Source organism: Penicillium cosmopolitanum (assembly GCF_028827165.1).
Source record: "Penicillium cosmopolitanum strain IBT 29677 chromosome Unknown utg000008l:1.0-4398992.0:1.0-4402845.0, whole genome shotgun sequence".
In the NCBI taxonomy this organism is placed as follows: domain Eukaryota; kingdom Fungi; phylum Ascomycota; class Eurotiomycetes; order Eurotiales; family Aspergillaceae; genus Penicillium; species Penicillium cosmopolitanum.
In genome coordinates this window covers 718856-738788 of record NW_026622678.1, presented here as the reverse complement: position 1 = coordinate 738788, position 19933 = coordinate 718856, and the positions used below count along the sequence as shown (strand labels likewise).

The following is a 19933-nucleotide window of genomic DNA, read 5'->3' as shown; positions in this document are numbered from 1 at the left end:
GCTGGGACACCGCGGGGTTATATGTGATTGCATGGCATGTACTATTATTATTTATGTTTGCGCTTGAATCCGCTGCATCACCATTTGAGTGTACGAATACTATCCATTGGTGGCTATCAAAGGCCTGGAAATCTTAATGACGATGCATTATAATCAATTAAAAATCTTTGAGGTTGATTTGCCTTATTCATAAACTCCGCAAATGAGAACTATTTCCTATGTACAATGTCCGGTGTTCCCAATGCACGCTCCCGCGAATTCAAAATTCACCCCATACCTTTTACAGCATAGGCTTCAGGTCATCAGCAACATTGAAGGGAGCCTCGGTCTTGGCCTTGACTTCCTCAACGGTCACACCATCAGCGATCTCGATCAAGGTAAGGCCGTTGGTAAAGTCAACGTCGAAGACACAAAGATCGGTGATAATACGGCTAACGCAGGCGGGGCCAGTGAGAGGGAACTCGCACTGCTTGACAATCTTGGGGTTGCCCTTCTTATCAGTGTGTTCCATGGTGACAACGACCTTAGTGGCGGAGGGGTTAGAAACAAGGTCCATAGCACCACCGAAGCCTTTAATCTTTCCGGGAAGCATCCCTACAGAACGCAGTTAGTATCAATGACAGTAAAAAAAATCAGTTTATCAGATCACATACAGTTCGCAAGGTCACCCTTAGCGCTGACCTGCATAGCACCCAGGATGGTCAAATCGATACGGCCGGAACGAATCATGCCGAATGATTCATCACTGCCGAAGCAGGAAGCACCTGGGTTCAGAGTAACAGTCTCCTTGCCGGCGTTGATCAGATCGGGATCCTCCTCGCCCTTCTTGGGGTAGGGACCGAGGCCGAGAATACCGTTCTCGGACTGGAGAGTGACCTCGACAGAAGGGTCGACGAAGTTAGGGGCCAGCATGGGCATACCGATGCCCAAGTTTGCATACATCCCGTTCTTGAACTCCTTTGCAGCGCGACGAACAATACGCTCACGCTTGTTGGCAGTGTCACCCTTACCCAGCGCAGAGGTATCGGCGCCCTCTTCCTTGGCGAAAGTGTACTTCTCAATCTTCTTCTCGGTGGTGCTCTGAATCACACGCTTGACGTAGATACCGGGCAGGTGGATAGAAGCAGGCTCGATCTCACCAGGCTCCACGATGTGCTCAGCCTCAACAATGGTCATCTTAGCGTTGCGACCCATTGCGCCGTTGAAGTTGGCACCCGCATAGCGGAACTGGCAGTTACCAAGCTTGTCGGCCTTCCAAGCCTTCACGAAGGCGTAGTCTCCCTTAATGGCCTCTTCCATGACATAGCTCTTGCCATCAAAGACCTTGGTATCACGAGGTTGGCTGTAAAGGGCGACAGTTCCGTCACTGTTGTGTCGCAAGGGCAAGTCGCCGGTTTGCACAACGGTGCCAAACGCCGCAGGGGTGTAAAATGCAGGTACACCAGCACCGCCAGAACGGCAACGCTCAGCCAATGTACCCTGAGGGGTGAGCTCCAATTCAATCTCTCCAGTCAGATACATGCTCTCAAAGGTCTTGTTCTCGCCCACGTAGCTAGCAATCATTTTCTTGATCTGCTTGGACTGGAGGAGCAGGCCCAGTCCAGAGCCGTCCACACCCGCGTTGTTGCTGACGACGGTCAGACCGGAGATTGATGAGTTGGCCCGAACCGCGTTGATGAGGGTATCGGGAACACCGCATAGACCGAATCCACCGGCCAGAAGTGTGGAGTTTGACTTGATGTCCTTGGTAGCATCTTCGGCGGACGAGAACACCTTGTTGATGGCAGCGCGCTGAACACTGCTAGAAAAGGTACGCGCGAGGAAACGCTGGTGCTATATAGTAATGCCGTGTCAGTATCAAGCAGAATCAGATATGCGGAGAGCTTGTCAATGCTACCTTAGCAGGATCCGCGGAAAACTGCCGCGCGAAGCGCAGACATGTGGCCACCTGTGAAGGCATGATGAATCAACTTGATTGGCAAGGTAATGAAAGGGAGTAAATGCTGTGCGAGCAGAAAAGACAAGGAGCAGCAGGATTCGAGAGGAGTCGGCAGTGTGCCAGTCTTATACATCCGCGGCGGCACTCGACCGGCGGAACAATCCCGGATATACCAGTCACTCCCGACGCTCCCCGCATCTCCCCACACGTCGCCCGCAGCCTACAGTTATTCCTATAGAAGGAAGCTTCAGGAATATGGGCAATAAATCATTAACATTACTGATGTACTCTTTTTGGTACAATTCAAACAATAATTTCGAATATGATTAGATATTTTCATTGGCATAAAGAGTATACGCCGAAAACAGCCGAAGTAACAACCGACGGACATCCGAGAGGCGGGTGGCGGGTAGCCCCTTCCGATCTGGGGGATGTGCAGTCAGGTGATCTGGAGTATACTATGGATCCCACAGCCATGGGTCCCATATAGTATGTCCCACGGTATCGGATCTGGTAGATATCAACCTTCAAGGCTACCTCTGATCATGCATGGCCTTAAATTTAGAAACTTCAAAGCTATTTCTCATGGAATTGGGACCCTCCACACACTGGATATATTTTGTTTGGGACATCGCCCTTTTTACAGATACTAGTTGTCGCAGAAATTGAAAGACGCACAAAGTGGCACGCACTGGCAGAAACAGAGTGTCTCGACTATGACTCGGACGTACATAATAATAATGATATGGACACCTGCGCATTTCTGAGTCGTCAAGAGAAATCATTATGCGTAAAATTATCAAAAGACTTTGACCCAAGTAACAAACTTGAATTTCTAGCATGTAAAGCTTTTCGGGGGAATTTTCTCTATTTTATTTGCTACACCTTGCTTGGTCAAATGTGCCGGAATGCACTGGAACTATTACAAATTGTCAAGGAAACCCCTATAGAAGCCCTTCTCTTTTAAGTTTCCTTCATCATCATCTTCTTCTTTTCACCATTCACGTCCAGTATCTGAACTTTCTTCACCAACAAGTATTTCTCCATCATTATCCCCTACCATCAACTTCCATCCCCTGTTAGCACTTCCACTGTATCTTGTATTTTCGAGAATAATTTTCGAAAGTACACTCAACATGGCCCAATCAGATGATCAATCGTTTCCCCGAGCGGGAGCATGGTTGAGAAAGATCATGGAAAATTTTCGAGCTGGTCAAGATATGTTTTCTGGACGAGAGATCTTCCAAATTGATGAGTATTGTGACCAGCTTTCTGGAAATTTTCAGGAGCCCGAGCTTTCGTACCTGGTATTTGTTAGGGATATGGCATACCATTATGCTGGTGATGCCACCAAGCAATCCCTTTTAGAAGGACTTCTCAAGAAAAGATCAAATCCAGACGCTGTGAAAGAGCATCTTAAAACATTGAGTGATGATGGGGCCTTGCAGAAATTGAAATTCGCCGTCAAGTCTAACCAGCAGAAGATGTACCAGCTACCATATGCTGGCCCCGTTCCAAAGATTATCGATGGGGAAGGGAGAATTTTGGACAAAGAAAATCGAATGCTACGGTCATTGCAAGTCATTCCTCATACTGGAAGATGCAATAAGTACGGACAGGCACAACCTGCACAGCTTCATCCTAAACAGGATCAGCCAACGACACTGAGCCCGGTCAACATCAGGGACATACTGTTCGACAACATTCACTGGGTGAAGAGGACGCACAACGCAGTCTTCTACATCAGTGGCCGTTACAGTGGATGCATCAAACCGGCCTACATCTGGACTGCTCTGGAAGCGGACGACATGGGCAACCTGTTCCTATCGGATGAACTTCTAGATAAGTATGTCCCGCTTTGGAGAATTATGCTCGCATACCAGGGAAACCTCAGGGCATTTGATGATGGCATTCCTCCCTCCATCGCCATTGAAACCGTCCAAGGCGGCCAAGGGGATCTGACTGCACTTGTTGAGAGCATGTTCCTGGAGTTTAAGGAAGTTAAAGAAGATCTCAAAGAACTGAAAGCTTTCATAGCCTCCACGACCGAAGAGTCTTCCGAGCCGTCCCACGGGGAAGGGTCCACAAATACCAATGGAGCCTCCACTGAGCAGAGCTGCGAAGAAGAATGTGACGACGAAGAGGTGAATCCAAATTCCCACTCGAAAGAACCTCTCCCAACCAACGAACAAACTGGAGATGATGCAGATCTCGATGCAACTGAAGAGGAAACCCGAGACAATGGCACGAATAATGGCTCGCCTGACCCTCTTCCAACTGATGAACAAACTGCAAACAGTGCAGAGCGTGGAAATACTCCTCCTTCTCAGACCCACGAGGGCAATCTGACCGAGAACGATGACGCACCTGAAGAGATGACTCCAAATACCGCCCCGAAGACTGCTTTGGCAGTGAGACCCGGTCAAAATAAGCGGCCTAATACAGGCTCGCTCCAACCTTCGAATAAAAGGGCTCGTTCTAACGAGAATCGGAGCGCCGGCAAAGTCAAGTGGACAAGCGCACTACCCAAAAGGAACAGACCTGAGGCAGTAAGACTGTGATGGAAGCATAGCCCGTCTACGGAGGCTAGTCTTGGTATTTATTTTTGTACCACGTTGACTCTGACATTTCTTTGGATTTTCTTTCTTTTTCAAAATTGCTAGCGATGTTGCTCTTAGTTTTTAAATTGACATGTACTCAGACATTGCTTCAATTGAAAAATTTTAACAATTCATTCTCTAAAATCTTAATGCTACTCTTTCTTTGGCGCTCGACTATTGAATAGTTACTTGATCATGATTAGAGACAGCGGCTCGCGCACCGTGTTCGATGGCGAGGAAACTGATCAAAGCTCGAGTCGTTTGCTTTTTGGCCTGCTGGTGTTTACAAAATCTGAGAAACTAGCATAATCTAAAAGTTCTTCGTTCATAGTATCTTTCGTTATGTACACAGGCATACATGTGTTCTTGACTTTAATGCTTGACATAAAGATTGGACGTCGTTCGGTCATAAAGAAATAGAGGTATGGTAGTTATGCAATCATCTTCCGCATGCTTTAAAACTTGAAAGTGACTCGAGCACTCCAAAATGTACTCGGGCCCGTCCCCATTGGATAGACCTTGGGGGTGTTGTATCTACCAATATTGATCCACATCGCGTCGACGGCGGCCCTGATGATCATAATAGTCACTGACAACGTATCCAGTCATATCGATGAAGCGCGTCGACGATTCCTAATCAGTCGACTGGTCCATAGGCACGTCGTCTTGAGGAGGGGCTTCCGTGGGTTGAACAGCGCCCGCGAGATTGGAGTCACTATTCTGCACGTCGGGCATCGGCTCAGCGAGGTCACGGCAAACTGGATCGACCAAACGATCTCTCATTTTGTCGTTTATATAGACAAGGAAGTACGGGGTGGGCGGGTTTGCAGGGTCGTTGTTCTTGAATATCTCATCCAGGTTCTGGACCTCGGTCACGTACTCGTCGTTATACTTGCGCCAGATGTCACGGTTGAAACCGTAGATATAGATCCAGTAATGTCCGAAAGAAACAGACCCACGGTGCACAAACACTGCGTATAACCGGTAAGGTAGGTATCTGTATTCGGCAAATTGATTCGAGATTTGGGTCTGTATGGTCTCAATCTCCGTGTCGAGGCCTGAGGAAAGATTAGCATGTGAGAATAAAAGGGGGTGTCAACAGCTATGCTCACTTTGAAGCTCGGCCTCCGCGGCCTCCGCGAGCTGGTCAACCTCATTGCTAAGTGACTCATTGGCGTCAACATTTCCTTCTTCCTCCCACGGCAGATCTCGAAGCACATCTCTAGTGCCTCGAAGCAGCTGCGCCAAATCTTGGCCATCAGTCTCCTGGTCATAGGTTAGCTTGTCCATGACCGGCATATACTAGTGATTTATGGGGCTATACCTGTTTCCTCATAAGCTCTAGCTTGCGTTCCTCACACGTCTTGAGAGCTTTCTTAAGTTCCCAGCCTTGACGGCGTTTGTTCACAATCTCTGGCTTCTGGGTATCCATGTATCGATCCATGTAAATGGTTTCCAGAAGCCCAAGATGATTTGTCGATTTGAAAGAGCTCTTTTTGACTGGATCGAACTGGACGCGTTGAACTTGGATTTGAAGAATGGGAGGAAGCCGGGTGATCGAGCCAAATTGTTCGGCTACGGAGTTCTCAACGCTGATCTTCTGGGCATCAAAAGCGCCATCGAGGGCAGAGTAGATATCCCGTGAACCATGCGCCACATCAACCTTGATATCGCACCATCTTTCCTCTTTGGATCGGGTACCAGCTTGGGTAGAAATGTAGGATCGACTTTCGCCGTAGAACAAACTGAAATTTATTGGTATTAAAACTTGCGGGATGCGGTGATTGGAGAAACTCACTCTTTAATTTGGTCCACCTGCTCCCCGTCACTGGCCACACTTAGCGGTCTGATGGCGCACTGGCTTTGGAAGAGAACATTGTTGATCACTTCCGTGACATCCTGCTGCGCACCGATTTCTACCTCTTCCAGCAATTGTTTCTGACGATCGACTTCGACCACAGGCCTTGGGGGAACGGGTGGTGGTCGGCTGGGATGTTCAGGCGTAGACGAAGCAGGGTCACCCGCCTCGATCTTCACATAACCTTCAGCTTCAGAAAGTGCATTTTCAGAATTGGTTTGCTCATTCTCTTCGACGGCAGAATGCGCAGGTGGTGCAGGGTTATTGCTCTCGGATACCAACGTCGCTTCACTGTCCGCATCACTTCCACCCTTGGTAGGCATTTGCTGGTCAGCACCTGAGCTCACGAGATGCTCGCTTTTCATCTCGACAATGGGCTGAGGAGGCCCAAGGGGCCCTAAAATAGGTGCCCCACCAATTTCCCCCAATGCCTGGGGTTTGGATATTGTCGACCTTCGACGAATTGCTTCCTCGTTTCCAGGGCTGATAAGTGTCAACCTAGCAAGTTCTCGAGTAGGAGCTACGCAAGACTGTGATGAGGTGATCATATTCTGAAACAATGTTCGAAGTTCTCCGAGAACTATGACTTTGATTAGCTTTATGTCGAGACTGCTAGAAATTGCCATGATGAACCTACATGTGAGCGATCGTTGGACTTCTTTTCCAGTCACCTTGCGCGAGCCAACCTTCTTGTTTGCCAGCCCTGGGATGTCGTTCAGATCCATTTGGTGCCTTTCAATATCAAGGACCATGTCTCGGAAGGGGCGAACAGAGAAATAAAACTGGAGGAGGCTGTTGAGGTAGCAGGTGTTGCCGATATTCTGTAAGCCAACGGGCCATTCTGCCAGGTTCTGACTGACATCAGAGGAGATACCAGCCATGCCTTTGAGTAATTGGCTATCCATCTCTTTGGCGATTACACTCAATGCACGATTGTAGAGTTCGGCCTGGTCGGGACTATCATCGATGCAAATTGTATAAGCCGCCATGACTGCCTCTTCATCTGCGGTTCTGTCTGGAATTTGGAGTAAACGGTACGCATCTCCAATGCCCATTTCACCTGACACTGTTTCGCCGGTATTAAGAAAATGGTTCAACCCGATTGATTTGCGAGATTCCGCAATGAGCTTGACAGCCCGATCGGCCGTATCCTTACATGACGGGTTGTCATTGACCTGCAGAAAACAAACTACTGTTAGTTTCCTCGCAATATAGTCCAATGTTAGAGTTTCATACCTTCGCCGTGTACATTGTGATGATGAAATCATCGGGGGTTTTGTCATCAACTCCAAGGAAAACCTGGGCTTGCTCGACAGTGGACACGCCTGCGCATTATGGTCATTAATCTTGTGATAACCGATAACCATTAGAACCCATGAGACTTACGATCCTCCGAAGCAGCTTTGATGCGTTCGCTGCCTCTGCTATTCCCGATCCGCCACAGCTGCTGTCGTGCTTCGGTTTCATGAGAAGTCGAGCTCAGAAAGGCGTAGAACTTTCCTATGATAGTGTCTTCCGTGATGTTTGGATCATCATGCCAGAGCCCAAAATATTTGTATGCTTCGATTACGTCGTCGTTTGTGTATTTGCCTTCCGCATAGGCCACCTGGGCTGCATGGTCGATGATCTCCCAGTCCTGGCCACGCCGTAAAGTGCCAATAGCCTTGAGCGATCCCAAATACAGTGATGATCGGGATGGATCCACAGAGATCTGACGATTGTAGGCTTCCACGATCAACGAAGCATCCATATCTTCGACAGCCCCGAGGTCTTCGTAAAACCTTTAAAAGAACTTGTCAGTTTTGCTCGCATGTATGATTCTATGGGGATAACGAACGGGGCAGGTGGCATATCGAAAGTGCTTGCATGTAGAGATTTCGGGTCTAGTTTATCAGTCAGCTCTTGGCTTCTCGACTTCTCAAAGAGTATACAAACAGTCTGCTGCCTCTAAAGCATGGAGGATGTCGTTTGAGGATGTCGGGGGAAGTTGAATTTGCACAGCTCGTTTCTCCGAGTTCGGTCTATTATGTATCAGGGCTTGCAGTTCATGGATAGCGTCGTCAAGGAAGATGGAGAGGGCGTCTTGGTAAGGCTTCGTCAATCCCGGCTCCGGCTTTGGAGGCTGCCATGCGCCATTTTCCTAGATACGATCTTAGTATATGAGCATTTTTTGGGACCACAAGACAAAACCATACGAGATAGGTAAAGCCCAAAAACTCCAACACTTCCCTGCAGGGGGCGCCCTTTAGGCCAAACGCAAGAATGAACCGCTTGTTAATAGCAGATATGTCCTTGTTAAGCTCTTTGTTATGCAGGGAGTTGTTGAGATAGATGCGAAGATTATCTAACACGGTTATTGGCAAAGGACCAGTCATTCCTTCTAGGCGATCCGGGTTCGCTGCGATCGCCTCGTCTGCTCGTTTGCGAACCGCATCGACATCTGTCAGCGTTTGAACAAAATTTGTGTTCAATAATGGTGACATTATTCGGAGTGACACCATAGCGGAGCACGAGAGGTGGGAGCATTGAAAGTGGTATGTTTCGGCCACTTGCCCGCTGGTGGTCATCTCCTCCACCGACGTGCTACCTCTCTGTCTCCCAGATTTATAGACCAAGTGATGGATATGGTCTCCTTTCTGAGATCGTGTGAATGAGCTTCCTGTATTGTTGTGGTTGACGACCAGCTGCAAATGACAGCGACATTTGGAGCACATGGCGGAGACCTTGGAGGACGTCCCGGGTCGGCGTTGCTGGTCCGTCTGCGCCAGGAAAGTTTGGTTCGATTTGGTCACATAGTTATGCTTGCATGCATCAGGCGAGATAAATTCGTAGCGTTTGTCTGTTTTGTCGGAATAGACGGGAGGAGTCTCTGAGAGTAAGTTGAGACCGGTGTTGGGAGGGTGCTCTGGATCGTATAACTGGATGTCCTCAGCGAGCCGGGGGGCCAGTTTACCTGTATGGAGGTAAAATCGACATGTTAGCATTTGTAATATTTATCCATCATTGTATTGGGTGTCAGATTATGCTTCCTACTTACCTGCCCTCTGTGGGTATGTCATGATGTAGGCAGTTGTATGATCCCGGCGTAAGCCGATGCAAACGTCTTTTGCTCAGATTTATGCAAGACCGTGGACTCTGAAAATCAAATGCCCCATAAGAATCTTCAAAGAAGCTGCGCATCCACGGCGCGCACCAGTGATGGAATGGGAACTTGCTGGTGGAGAGACAGCGGGGAGCCCACCGCACTGGGCATCAGTGGGCGCCAAGCTGTCGAGGATGCTCGGCAGAAGCTGCAATGGGAGCCTGGGGACAGTGTGAAGTGGTACTTAGAGAACTTGGATCTCTCCAGTGTAGATTCCAGAAGACAGATTGTCAGAGATATAATAGTCAAACGTGTTCCTGGTTCTTTGATGTTGCTGAGTGTGTTGTGAACGCCCCAAGCTTCGATGGCGGTGGAGTAGGCGGTCAGCGCCGCAAACCTGCCACTCAACTTGGGAACTTCGAGCGCCATTTTACGATCCCGTCTCTCCCGCAGCCCATCCCTCCCACCCCAACCGACACCATGGCGCACCACGCTGAGGATGATAGCTATCACCCGAAGGATGCGATCTCGACCGCAATCAGGGCATTGACCATCACTGGTGGTATTGGCTTTATTGGAGCCGCTGCCCAGGTCACCATCCACAAGCAGAACATGAGCCCTCTCGCCGTGGTTACTCGATTTGGAGGCACCATTACCATGCTCGGTATGAGATATATCGAACAATAAATGGCTGTTTTCGACCTCCGTACTGATTCTCCAATGTTTCTAGGTGGAATGGGTGGCACATACGCCTTCGTGAGGGCCGCCTCGGCCAATTTGCGCGAGAAGGATGACCCTTGGAACACCGCGGTGGCTGGCTTCTCTGCTGGTGCTCTGCTGGGCCTGCGAGGTGAGTTTTATTTCATGATTCGAGAAATCGAGCTGTCTTTCAACGCGAATGATTATGCTAACTTCGGTCTTTCTCAGCCCGCACTTTCCCCGCCGTTCTCGGCTACGGTGCTGCCACTGCCACTGCCATGGCCGCCTTCGATTACACCGAGGGATTTTTCGGATACTCGAAGAACAAGGAGGAGGATGAATTCGAGCGCCGCCAGAAGCTGCGCAAGGCTTACCAGACCCCCGCGGAGCAGACTTTCGCGGAACTCGGCGAGGGACGTGGTACGTCAATTTCCCCATCTATGCAGGCGTTCTCAGGCCTACCCCAGACTGAACGAATCGGCTAACATCATGGCTTTCTAGGCATTACCGGCCCTAACTACGAGGAGCGCCGCCGGGAGCGGATCAAGGAGGCGTATGGCATCGAGGTTCCCACATCCCCGGTTCCTGCATCATAAAATATTCCCCCTTTCCCCTTGATGTCGTGATTTTGTCACTGTCTTTCCGAATTGCGTTGTGTAAATTATCCCCCTCTTCATCATGTTCTCTAGCATGCCGGACACGTCCAATCCGATCAAGTTTTCTTCTGTTTGAATTGATATTCAGTTATTGTAACGTAGATTGAGAGACTGGCGCGGCAGCGAGTTCCGGCGTAAAATGATCGATTCAGGACCATTCTATAGCGTGGAGATGAGGAGGATATAAATCTGCAACGGGCAGTTGGCTTGATTGGATGCGCATCGATCAATTGGATGAGCTGGTCTTCTTTAGACTGATCTACTGTAGAGTGGCAGTTGGCACCGGTGGAGTGCGGAGGGGTTCTTTCCCGGCGGCCAATGACGGGGTGGCTATATCCAACATCACTTCTACAACTCATCAGTCCCAATGATCACACTACAGTATGTACACTCGTGCTGCTGGTCCCACGATGATTCAGCCCTACGGAGAAATCGGCACTGTACTACGTCTTTGCCGCCACAATCAATACCAGCTGGGGATACCTCGGTCGTTCGATCATGTCATTGCCAAGGACCAGGATGGCTAAAACTTGGCTGATTCCGGCCACTGAAATGCAACTCAACAACATCACGGGTCCCCGAATGAGGATCTCCTTTCCACCGATATCACATTTCGACTCGAAATCCAAAAATGGTCGCCATGGAACTGGTCCACGATGAGGAAGGGACCGACACTGGCCGAGCTTTATCGGAGAGCAGTTCCATATCCCACGAGCCTCTAGGATGGCTCAAAGCGGGCAAACCCCACGGCATTAGAGCATCCTCAGACGTTCTTCCAAGGTTTCCATGCTTCTTCGGAAGCCTCGGGGGACGGGTATCCACGTTCTGTGCCCTGTAAGGGGGGGTAAAAAGAGGGGCAGGATAATCTTCCGTACAGATTTGCATGAGTTTCGATACATATCGATCCGATCCCGACGTCATCTCTTCATCAGCGATCAGGGGTGCCTTTTTTCTTTTGCTGAGCCACAGATCGCGTGGATCATGCTCATTTCCCGAGTGCTAGTGCCAGGGCCGAACTCATTTAGGGAACTAAATATGTAAGTAGGTTTTGGATGGGGGGGCGGAGCCACTGTCGTCAGCCACGCCCTGGAGCAGGCAGCCAGATAGTCGGGTCTACAAAAGGGGCTTGAAAAAGGAGAGGGGATTCGGAGGAAAAAGGAGACGTCCAAAAAGGGATCGTATGAGAATCTAGTCAACCTCAACCAAGATCACATCTCGCCGGCGCTCAATTCCGGGGAGAGTGCAGTACGTCAACCACATTCAGAATCACCAAAGATTTAACTTCATCTTCCCCCTCATTCGAGCCGGCACTCCCGGGGTGAGTGTGAAGTGTGGTGAGGGTACAACGGGTTTTAGGCGTCATCACTCTCTCTTTCTCTCTTTCTCTCTTACCCCCCAGATCCCAATCTTTTGCCCCCCCCCCTTCCCCTCGTAGACGTCATCCATCATTTTCATTATTATTATTACATATCTGCAGGGCCCCCCTCCTAGGCCAAGTCCAAGGCCAAAGGAGTTCAAGTTCCTGTAGGATAAGATTTAGTATTCTCTTCATCTTATCCCACCCCCCCTCTTCCAATTTCACGCGGTTTATCGATAGTCTACAGTGTGGAGTATTGCGAATTGATCATCATTTGCTTCTTCAACCCTGTTCGACACCGAATTTAACCCCCGCAAATCCGGCCAGACCGACCCTCCGTTCGCCTGGTAACCAAAAACCGCGCCATCCCATCCTAGGCCGTTCTAGTACTACTCCTTATCCTGACGCCCGATCGACTTGATTTTCTTTCTCTTTCTCTTTTTTTTTCTTTTTCCTTTTTTGGTGAACTTGGAAACCCTTCTCCTCTCTCGCCATTTCTCTCCTATCATCTCCACACAACCACGTTCCTTAACCTTTAACCTCTCTCCGCTTCCGCTTCTATCACCATGGCGATGGCCGCGCGGCCACAGACGCCCGTGCAGGACGCATACTCGATCCCGCAACCCAGCGACCCCGGCATTTTGAGTCGCGGCTATGGCAACCTTCGTTCTTCCTCCCGACCCAGTTCCTATGCCGGTACCGGTTCGGCCTTTCATTACGGCCCTCTCGACCAGACGATACCGCATAACCCCCGTTTTAGGGAGGAGTTCGACGCGGCCAGTCACCGCAGCTCGGTCGTGCTTGACGGCCCCGCCTCCACCTTACAGCGCTCGGCGTCGCAAATGTCCCACGCTCGATCGCCGACCCCGTCCCGATCGGGAACTCTGCGCAAGAAAGCTTCCTTGAGCAAGAAGGGGAGTTTGCGACGCAACGGAAGTCGCCGATCATTGCGCGCGGGCAGCGTCAAAAGCCTCGGCTTGGGCGACCGCGAGAAATACAATGCCGATGGCTCAGAAGATGTTAATAGCGCCTTCTTGGTCCCTATCCCGACTACGGGAAACCCGACCGAGGTGCTTGCGAACCGCTTTCAAGGTATGATCCTTTGAATGGCTTCTCGGATGGAACGGTGCCCGTCTACACTATATGATCGGCGCTAACTTTTAGGATCGCGCAGCTTGGCGAAAGATCCTCAAGGACCTGATCGTCTTCTTCAAGGAAGTACAGAAATCTTACGAAACTCGCTCCAAGTTATTCCTATCCGCCTCTCATGTCATGAACAACCAGTCGCTTCCCCCGTCATTTTTACAGTCTGGTGGTCTCGCCGACGCCACTGATGTTCTGCAAAATTTCCACCGGCAGGGATACACCGAGGCCAATAAGGCCGTCGAGGTCGAAATCGAAGTCATTAGTCAACTGACGGGCCTCCGAAGCGACCTCCAGAAAAAGACCAAGGAGATCAAGAGTCTTTCGGGAGATTTCAAGAACACGGTCGAGAAGGAGATTGATGGCACGCGCAAGGCCGTGCGCCATCTGCACGAATCTCTAGGACTGGTAGACACCGATCCCTCTGCTACCTCCGGCAAAGGCGACCCATTCCTCATGCGCCTCAATGTCGAAAAACAAGTAGAGAGGCAGATTGAGGAAGAAAACTACCTTCACCGAGTTCGTGGTCTTCTATGCATCCCAATATATCGCTAGCCGAGCTAACCGTGTCCATAGGCATTCCTGAACCTAGAAAGCTCCGGGCGTGAACTCGAGTCAATTGTTGTTAGCGAGATTCAAAAGGCCTACAACGCGTACGCCAGTATTCTCAAGCGCGAGGCTGACGAGGCGTATGATACGGTGGATAAACTGCGGGCCGGCCCGATTTCGATGCCCCAGGATCACGAGTGGAACACATTTGTCGCCAACACCGATGAGCTAGTCGACCCGCGAATCCCGCTACGAAACGTGGAGAGTATCACTTACTCTGGTAAGGATCACCCGGCTGCGGCCGAGGTGCGAGCCGGCATGCTGGAGCGCAAGAGCAAGTATCTCAAGAGCTATACCCCGGGCTGGTAAGATCCCCCAACACTGCAAAAGTCACGACAATTCAATAACTAATTGGCATCCAGGTATGTTTTATCGCCGACTCATCTTCACGAGTTCAAGTCCGCGGACCGTGTTGCGTGGCAAACCCCAGTCATGTCACTATATCTGCCCGAGCAGAAGCTGGGATCACACTCCCAGGAGGACTCCAGCTCCCACAAATTTATGCTCAAGGGTCGTCAAACTGGTGCTATGCATCGTGGTCACTCGTGGGTATTCCGCGCTGAATCCCACGAGACTATGATGTCCTGGTTTGAAGATATCGAGAGCCTGAGCAACAAGACCGGCGAAGCACGCAATGCCTTTGTTCGCAAGGCCTCGACCCGTCAACGACATGTGCGTAGCGTCAGTGGAATGTCTACTAACAGCGAGGTAATGGAGGATGATGAAGCCGACCGCACTCCGTATTCAGCGGAGTCGGTGGTTCTGGCCAACGGTCAGGAGCGGCCCATGTCCGCCACCCGCCAGCCCGGTGGGGCATTCCCCAGTGACGTTCAGATTGATCGGCACCTCCAGGCGCCTCTTTCCCCATCGAGCGGTGATAGCTCGACCGGGCGTGAGATGATCGCCGCAGCAGGAGCCATTCCGGACGGTACTACCGCGGGCCCTTCGCGATACTATACAGGTCGCGATGCCGACAATGTGTCTCAGCGGGGGACAAACGAAAGCCCCGCATCTCGGTCTCGCATGAGTCGTCACGACAGCTACTACGGTGATTGGATTGGACCTACTGCTATTGTTGGTCAACAGAAGAAGAGTCAGCTGTCGGAGGCGGCCAACGCAGATAATCGAGAGATTCGGTCGGATGGAGACCATAACTCCGTTGTCGCCATGTCTGGCGTAGTTGAAGCGCCAGACCGCCGTGACCACTCAGCTCCTGCACAGGTGGCTCGTCGCGAGAGTGTCTCCACGGCGCCTACAAACACCAATGGCACAGACTACACAAATAACACCCTCGCGACTTCAGTCGATGATACGCACGAATCGAAGACCGCCGGCATTATGGCCGTTGACTCGGCCCCCTTCGGCGGTTTCGAGGATGGGTATGCTGACAGGGGTTTTGGGAACGGCGCTGGAGGCACCGCGAAGACCGGGCCTGATTTGTCGCGCCCGAAGCAGGATAGCGTGCTGGCCATTGACATGAAGATTCCTGGTCGCTTCCCACCAACCAATGTGGCTGCATGATCTTTGTTGACCTCGTCGCCAATATTTTCTCTCATTTACCCCTCCCATTTTTCTTCTTATTTTTCACTATCACTATTTTCTTTTTTCTTGTTCTTTCCAAAGGTTGCTTTTTGCTTCCAACATTGTCCTCGTCACTACGGAGTGACCCCCCCTCCCCCCATCTCTCTTCCCCCCCACTGTGACCACGACCACATCCGCTGTACAGCTACCACTCTCCCACCCTCCTCTACAATACGACCTAGATCAATTTGAGGCGTTTGGGTCTTTTTGTCCTGGGTTTGAGGCGCAACTGGGTCTTTGACTTGAATTTTGATTCCCCGGGTGTTGAGCATCCGCGCCCTCGTTTCTTGACTACCACCAATTTTTGTTATTATTTCTGGTATTTTGATTTTGTTGTTTAGTTTTTGGTTTCAAGCGAAGATTTCTATGTACTCCGTGGAGTGAGCAATGAATACGAGTTCGGTCCAGCCAGGATTTATTCTCAATATCACTTCAAGATAAGCACATACGTAAGGTATTGATTGATTCTTTAGGTTATCCACATGCCACATGGTGGGATCAGATCGTTCCGGGAGCCGTGGGGCATGCGGATCCCGTCGTGGTGTCTGTCGGTCTAGATCCACCATGGCACCATCTAGACCGGTGTCACAAATATCCCAAGCGGAGCTTATCGGGGCGTTGAAGGAGGTACCTATGGTCAGCCCAGCTTGGCCGTGGCATTTTGGTGCAAGCAGAAATTGGATACGGGCAACCAGTCAGATGTGCAGAACGTTGTGACACCGCAGAATCCTTTGATCGCAAAGTGGGCGAGTACTAGTATGGTAATTTCGAGTAGACAAAGCGACAAAGAGGATTTATGACCCAGGTATGGATGGGATGGGAGGTAACTAAAAGGACGGTTCGATCTATGTAGTACTTGGGGCTATATGTACATTGATAGGTGCTCTCCCTTGGTCATCTGGTCTGATATAGTTGTTTCTTATAGTTCCTTCTGGCTCCTATAACTAATTCCTACGCAGAGGTCGATCCACGCAACCATCTCCATCTACCTCTCCCATCCACCCACCCAAGTATTTCAATCTAGTTCAATACATACTTACTCCGTTCTCTACGTATAGTACAACCCCGCAGAAGGGGGCGGTGGGGGCGAATTCGACAGCTCAACCTCTTGAATATCAATCAGAATAGGCCGAAAAGGCAAACACCTTCAACCCGCGGAACTCCTCTCTCCTCTCTCCTCTCCTCTTTCCTCCAACTTTCTCCTCCTTCCTCCCACTACCGCCACGCATCTTCAGCTTGAGCATCTCACATACACCATGGGTGGGTTTCCTATTTTCATTCCCTTTCCCTTCCCCCCCTCCCCTTCCTTGCCTTTCTTGCTCTCCCGTATTACATACTCCTGTTATACCAGGACAGTCACAGTCACAGTCACGGTGCTCTCCTCTCTCTCCTTGGTACTCCTGGTACCCTCCGTACCTCCTCAGCATTCCAGCCCTCCAGTCCTCCACCCAATCATCTTCACCCTTCCCCCCCCAGTTGAACCTCCTGAGTCCTTTTTCTTCCTTTTCCCCCCGCTTCCCGCTTCCTCTTCTTCCTCTCCACCATCCCCTCCCCCTTTTTTTCTATATTCCTACATTCTACTCTTTCTCTAGCTAACCCGTTTTACCCTCACGTCTAGCCGACGTATATCGACCACACCAGGTATGTTTCCCCTACTTTCTTTCCTTTACTGGCATCTACCACCCTCCTTTCAATGCCCCTCATTCTCTGTTTGATCCGATCTTCTATTCCTCGGGGGTGCAAATGGGAACATGCGATCGATGCGACTTCGGGGGCGGCGCCGCGCCTGGTCTCGACTATCGCAAGATGGTCAGTGCGGGGGAGGAGCCACCTCCAACATGTGCCTTGCCCAGCTTGCTTGGGAGTATGTGTTTGTCACCTCAAAATCATGGGAAATCTTGCGAGTCAATTTTTGATTTTGCAATGAAACACACATAATTCATCTGTGTGCGCCAATTTCCTTTCCCCCCCCCAGCAAGCTGCGCCCCCCCTGTTTCCCCCGGGGTCCTCGAGCTTGTTTGTCTCAGCTGGCGACCCAGGTCACCTGACCTGGATCTCTCCAATCGCCCCGACCCGCCGTTTCCTGCTGAGACAACCCCGTTCCCACCTCACCTCCAATCTTCCATCGATCACTTCTCCCCCCCCCCCCCCCTCCCCCCGATATCTCCGACTTCTCTTTCTCAATTCCAAAGTCGCGTTATCTCGCGCATCACCCCCAGAATGTCTGATTACCCCGACTCTGACCGCATCATGCAGCGTGAGAGGTCTCGTTCACCCCGTCGTCGTTCTTCCCGCAGTCCCAGACGAAGCCGTCGCTCGTACTCCCCGCGCAGCCGCTCTCGCAGCCGTGGTGACCGTGGTGACCGTGGTGACCGAGGTGATCGTAACGACTATCGTCGCAACGACCGCCGTTCGCGATCGCCTTTGAGTGCTTCTGGTGCTGCTGGATCGTCCGGCTCGCCTTACGGTGGACGCAGTGGTTACGCGCCGAAACCTTTTGAAAATCGCTCTCACAACAAAGACAATATGATGCAATCCGTGCGCGACTCGTCCCAGCAAGACCGCCGTGTCTATGTCGGCAATCTTTCTTATGATGTGAAATGGCATCATCTCAAAGACTTTATGAGACAGGGTGAGCAAAGATCGGGCACATGGTTGAAGAAAGGATGTGCATGGCTGACCGTTGGTTTTATTTTTCCGCGCAACAGCTGGAGAAGTTCTCTTTGCCGATGTGTTACTACTTCCAAATGGAATGTCGAAGGTGGGCGCCAATACGTAGAGCGGCTGGTTCCTTTCTACTCCCTGATTCTTTTCGTGGTTTTTTTGCTTTCTCGTTTGGTTACCTTGCGTGGACTGTTGGGTTGACGGGCTGGGCCTGGCTGTCCGAATTATGTAGGGATGCGGGTATGTTACCATTCAATCTTACCACCGGCTAGGAACCAGAAGCTAATGCGTCATAGGATTGTGGAATACGCTACGAGGGAGCAAGCACAAAATGCTGTCAACACTCTCAGCAACCAGAACCTGATGGGTCGTCTCGTTTACGTTCGCGAGGTACGTTATGGGCTATACTTTGTGCAGGAGAGTCTTTGGTTAACGTTTCCCCAAGGACCGTGAGGCCGAGCCTCGATTCGTCGGTGGTCCGCCCCGTAACGACTTCGGTGGAGGTGGTGGTGGCCGAGGTGGTTTCGGCGGCGGTGGCTTCGGCGGACCCCCTGTTCCCCGCCATTCCGTCTATGTGGCGAACGTTTGTTACTCCCATATCCCCCATATACTAAAATTGACACAGGGCTTATTAACTGATTCCTGTAGCTTCCTTTCGAAACTGCCTGGCAAGAAGTGAAGGACCTTTTCCGTGACGCTAGTAAGTCTACAAACAAAACTGATTCGGCTTGCGCCGAGTCACTATTCAACGAGCGCTGGGTAAATTGACCTTGTACCTCTTTCTTTCAGTCGCACAGGGTGTCGCCCCAGGTCGCGATCTCCACGTCGACCTTCACTACGATCATGGTCGCTTTAAGGGATCCGGTGTTGTGCACTTCGACAATGAAGGCGATGCACAGAACGCCATTGCCATGTTCAATGGCCGGGACTGGCACAACCGTGTTCTTGAGGTTCGCCCCGATCGTTTCGCGGGTGTCCCACGTGGAGGCTTTGGCGGCGGCCGTGGTGGCTTCGGTGGACGCGGTGGATTTGGCGGCCCTCGCGGCGGCTTTGGCGGTCCCCCTGCCTTTGGTGGTCGTGGTGGTTTCGCTGGCCGCGGCGGCTTTGGCGGTGGGTTCCGTGGTGGTTTCAATGGTGCTCCCGCCTATGGCGGCGGCGGCGGCGGCAACTTCCAGGCTGGGCCTGCCACTCCCGGCAACGAGTTTACCGATGGAGTCACCGGTGGTGGTGACAAGAACTCGGATATCTACGTCAGCAACGTAAGTTTAGTCCACTCAACTGACGATAGGCACGTCTAACCCGCAACAGCTTCCATGGGTCACTGAGAACGGTGACTTGACCGAGCTCTTCAAGACCATTGCCCAGGTGGAGCATGCTGAGATCCAGTATCTTCCCGATGGTCGCTCCAATGGAACTGGCGTTGTTCGATTCCAGAGCGACGAGATGGCCGAGAAGGCAATTGGTAAGGATGCCGTGTTTCCTTTAGTCGTGTACAAGAACCAATTGACTAACGGTGCCGCAGATACTTTCACTGGCTACCTCTATGGTCAACGTCCCCTGGGAATCACCTTTGCCAAGCGCAATGCCCGATCGGGGCCCGAGGGCCAGGGAGACTCCGGGGACATGATGGGTGGAATGGACCACCAGGTTCCCCAGGACCAGATGATGGAGCCAACGGGCATCACTCAGGACCAGATCATGTAATCTGTGATCCTGGGGCGCCCATTTCAGATTCTCGTTTCATT

The 19933-nt window shown here is 51.1% G+C and overlaps 6 protein-coding genes across 6 annotated transcripts; 4 read left to right on the top strand and 2 right to left on the bottom strand.

Moving 5' to 3' along the window:
* Positions 1-280: 280 nt before the first annotated feature.
* On the bottom strand, positions 281-1960 carry N7509_006827 (3-oxoacid CoA-transferase; the record flags this gene model as incomplete). The annotated part of the gene is made up of 3 exons (XM_056631464.1): positions 281-594; positions 654-1833; positions 1898-1960. 3 exons carry the CDS (start codon positions 1958-1960, stop codon positions 281-283), a joined length of 1557 nt encoding a protein of 518 aa, XP_056487015.1.
* Positions 1961-3075: 1115 nt separating this feature from the next.
* Positions 3076-4500, top strand: N7509_006826 (uncharacterized protein; the record flags this gene model as incomplete). Its single annotated transcript, XM_056631463.1, has 1 exon — positions 3076-4500. One exon carries the CDS (start codon positions 3076-3078, stop codon positions 4498-4500), a length of 1425 nt encoding a protein of 474 aa, XP_056487014.1.
* A 672-nt stretch (positions 4501-5172) lies between these two features.
* Positions 5173-9381, bottom strand: N7509_006825 (ubiquitin-specific protease UBP2; the record flags this gene model as incomplete). Its single annotated transcript, XM_056631462.1, has 10 exons — positions 5173-5597; positions 5652-5805; positions 5864-6284; positions 6338-6977; positions 7035-7572; positions 7634-7722; positions 7784-8178; positions 8235-8280; positions 8333-8537; positions 8593-9381. The coding sequence occupies 10 exons, from the start codon at positions 9379-9381 to the stop codon at positions 5173-5175; spliced, it is 3702 nt and encodes a 1233-aa protein (XP_056487013.1).
* Positions 9382-9959: 578 nt separating this feature from the next.
* N7509_006824 (Tim17/Tim22/Tim23/Pmp24 family protein) lies at positions 9960-10774 on the top strand (the record flags this gene model as incomplete). Its single annotated transcript, XM_056631461.1, has 4 exons — positions 9960-10143; positions 10210-10329; positions 10407-10598; positions 10680-10774. The coding sequence occupies 4 exons, from the start codon at positions 9960-9962 to the stop codon at positions 10772-10774; spliced, it is 591 nt and encodes a 196-aa protein (XP_056487012.1).
* Positions 10775-12757: 1983 nt separating this feature from the next.
* On the top strand, positions 12758-15464 carry N7509_006823 (SLM1 family PH domain-containing protein; the record flags this gene model as incomplete). Its single annotated transcript, XM_056631460.1, has 4 exons — positions 12758-13283; positions 13366-13853; positions 13911-14248; positions 14306-15464. 4 exons carry the CDS (start codon positions 12758-12760, stop codon positions 15462-15464), a joined length of 2511 nt encoding a protein of 836 aa, XP_056487011.1.
* Positions 15465-17744: 2280 nt separating this feature from the next.
* On the top strand, positions 17745-19892 carry N7509_006822 (uncharacterized protein; the record flags this gene model as incomplete). Its single annotated transcript, XM_056631459.1, has 9 exons — positions 17745-18156; positions 18233-18285; positions 18421-18428; positions 18485-18578; positions 18634-18771; positions 18837-18888; positions 18978-19447; positions 19497-19650; positions 19711-19892. The coding sequence occupies 9 exons, from the start codon at positions 17745-17747 to the stop codon at positions 19890-19892; spliced, it is 1563 nt and encodes a 520-aa protein (XP_056487010.1).
* Positions 19893-19933: the final 41 nt, after the last annotated feature.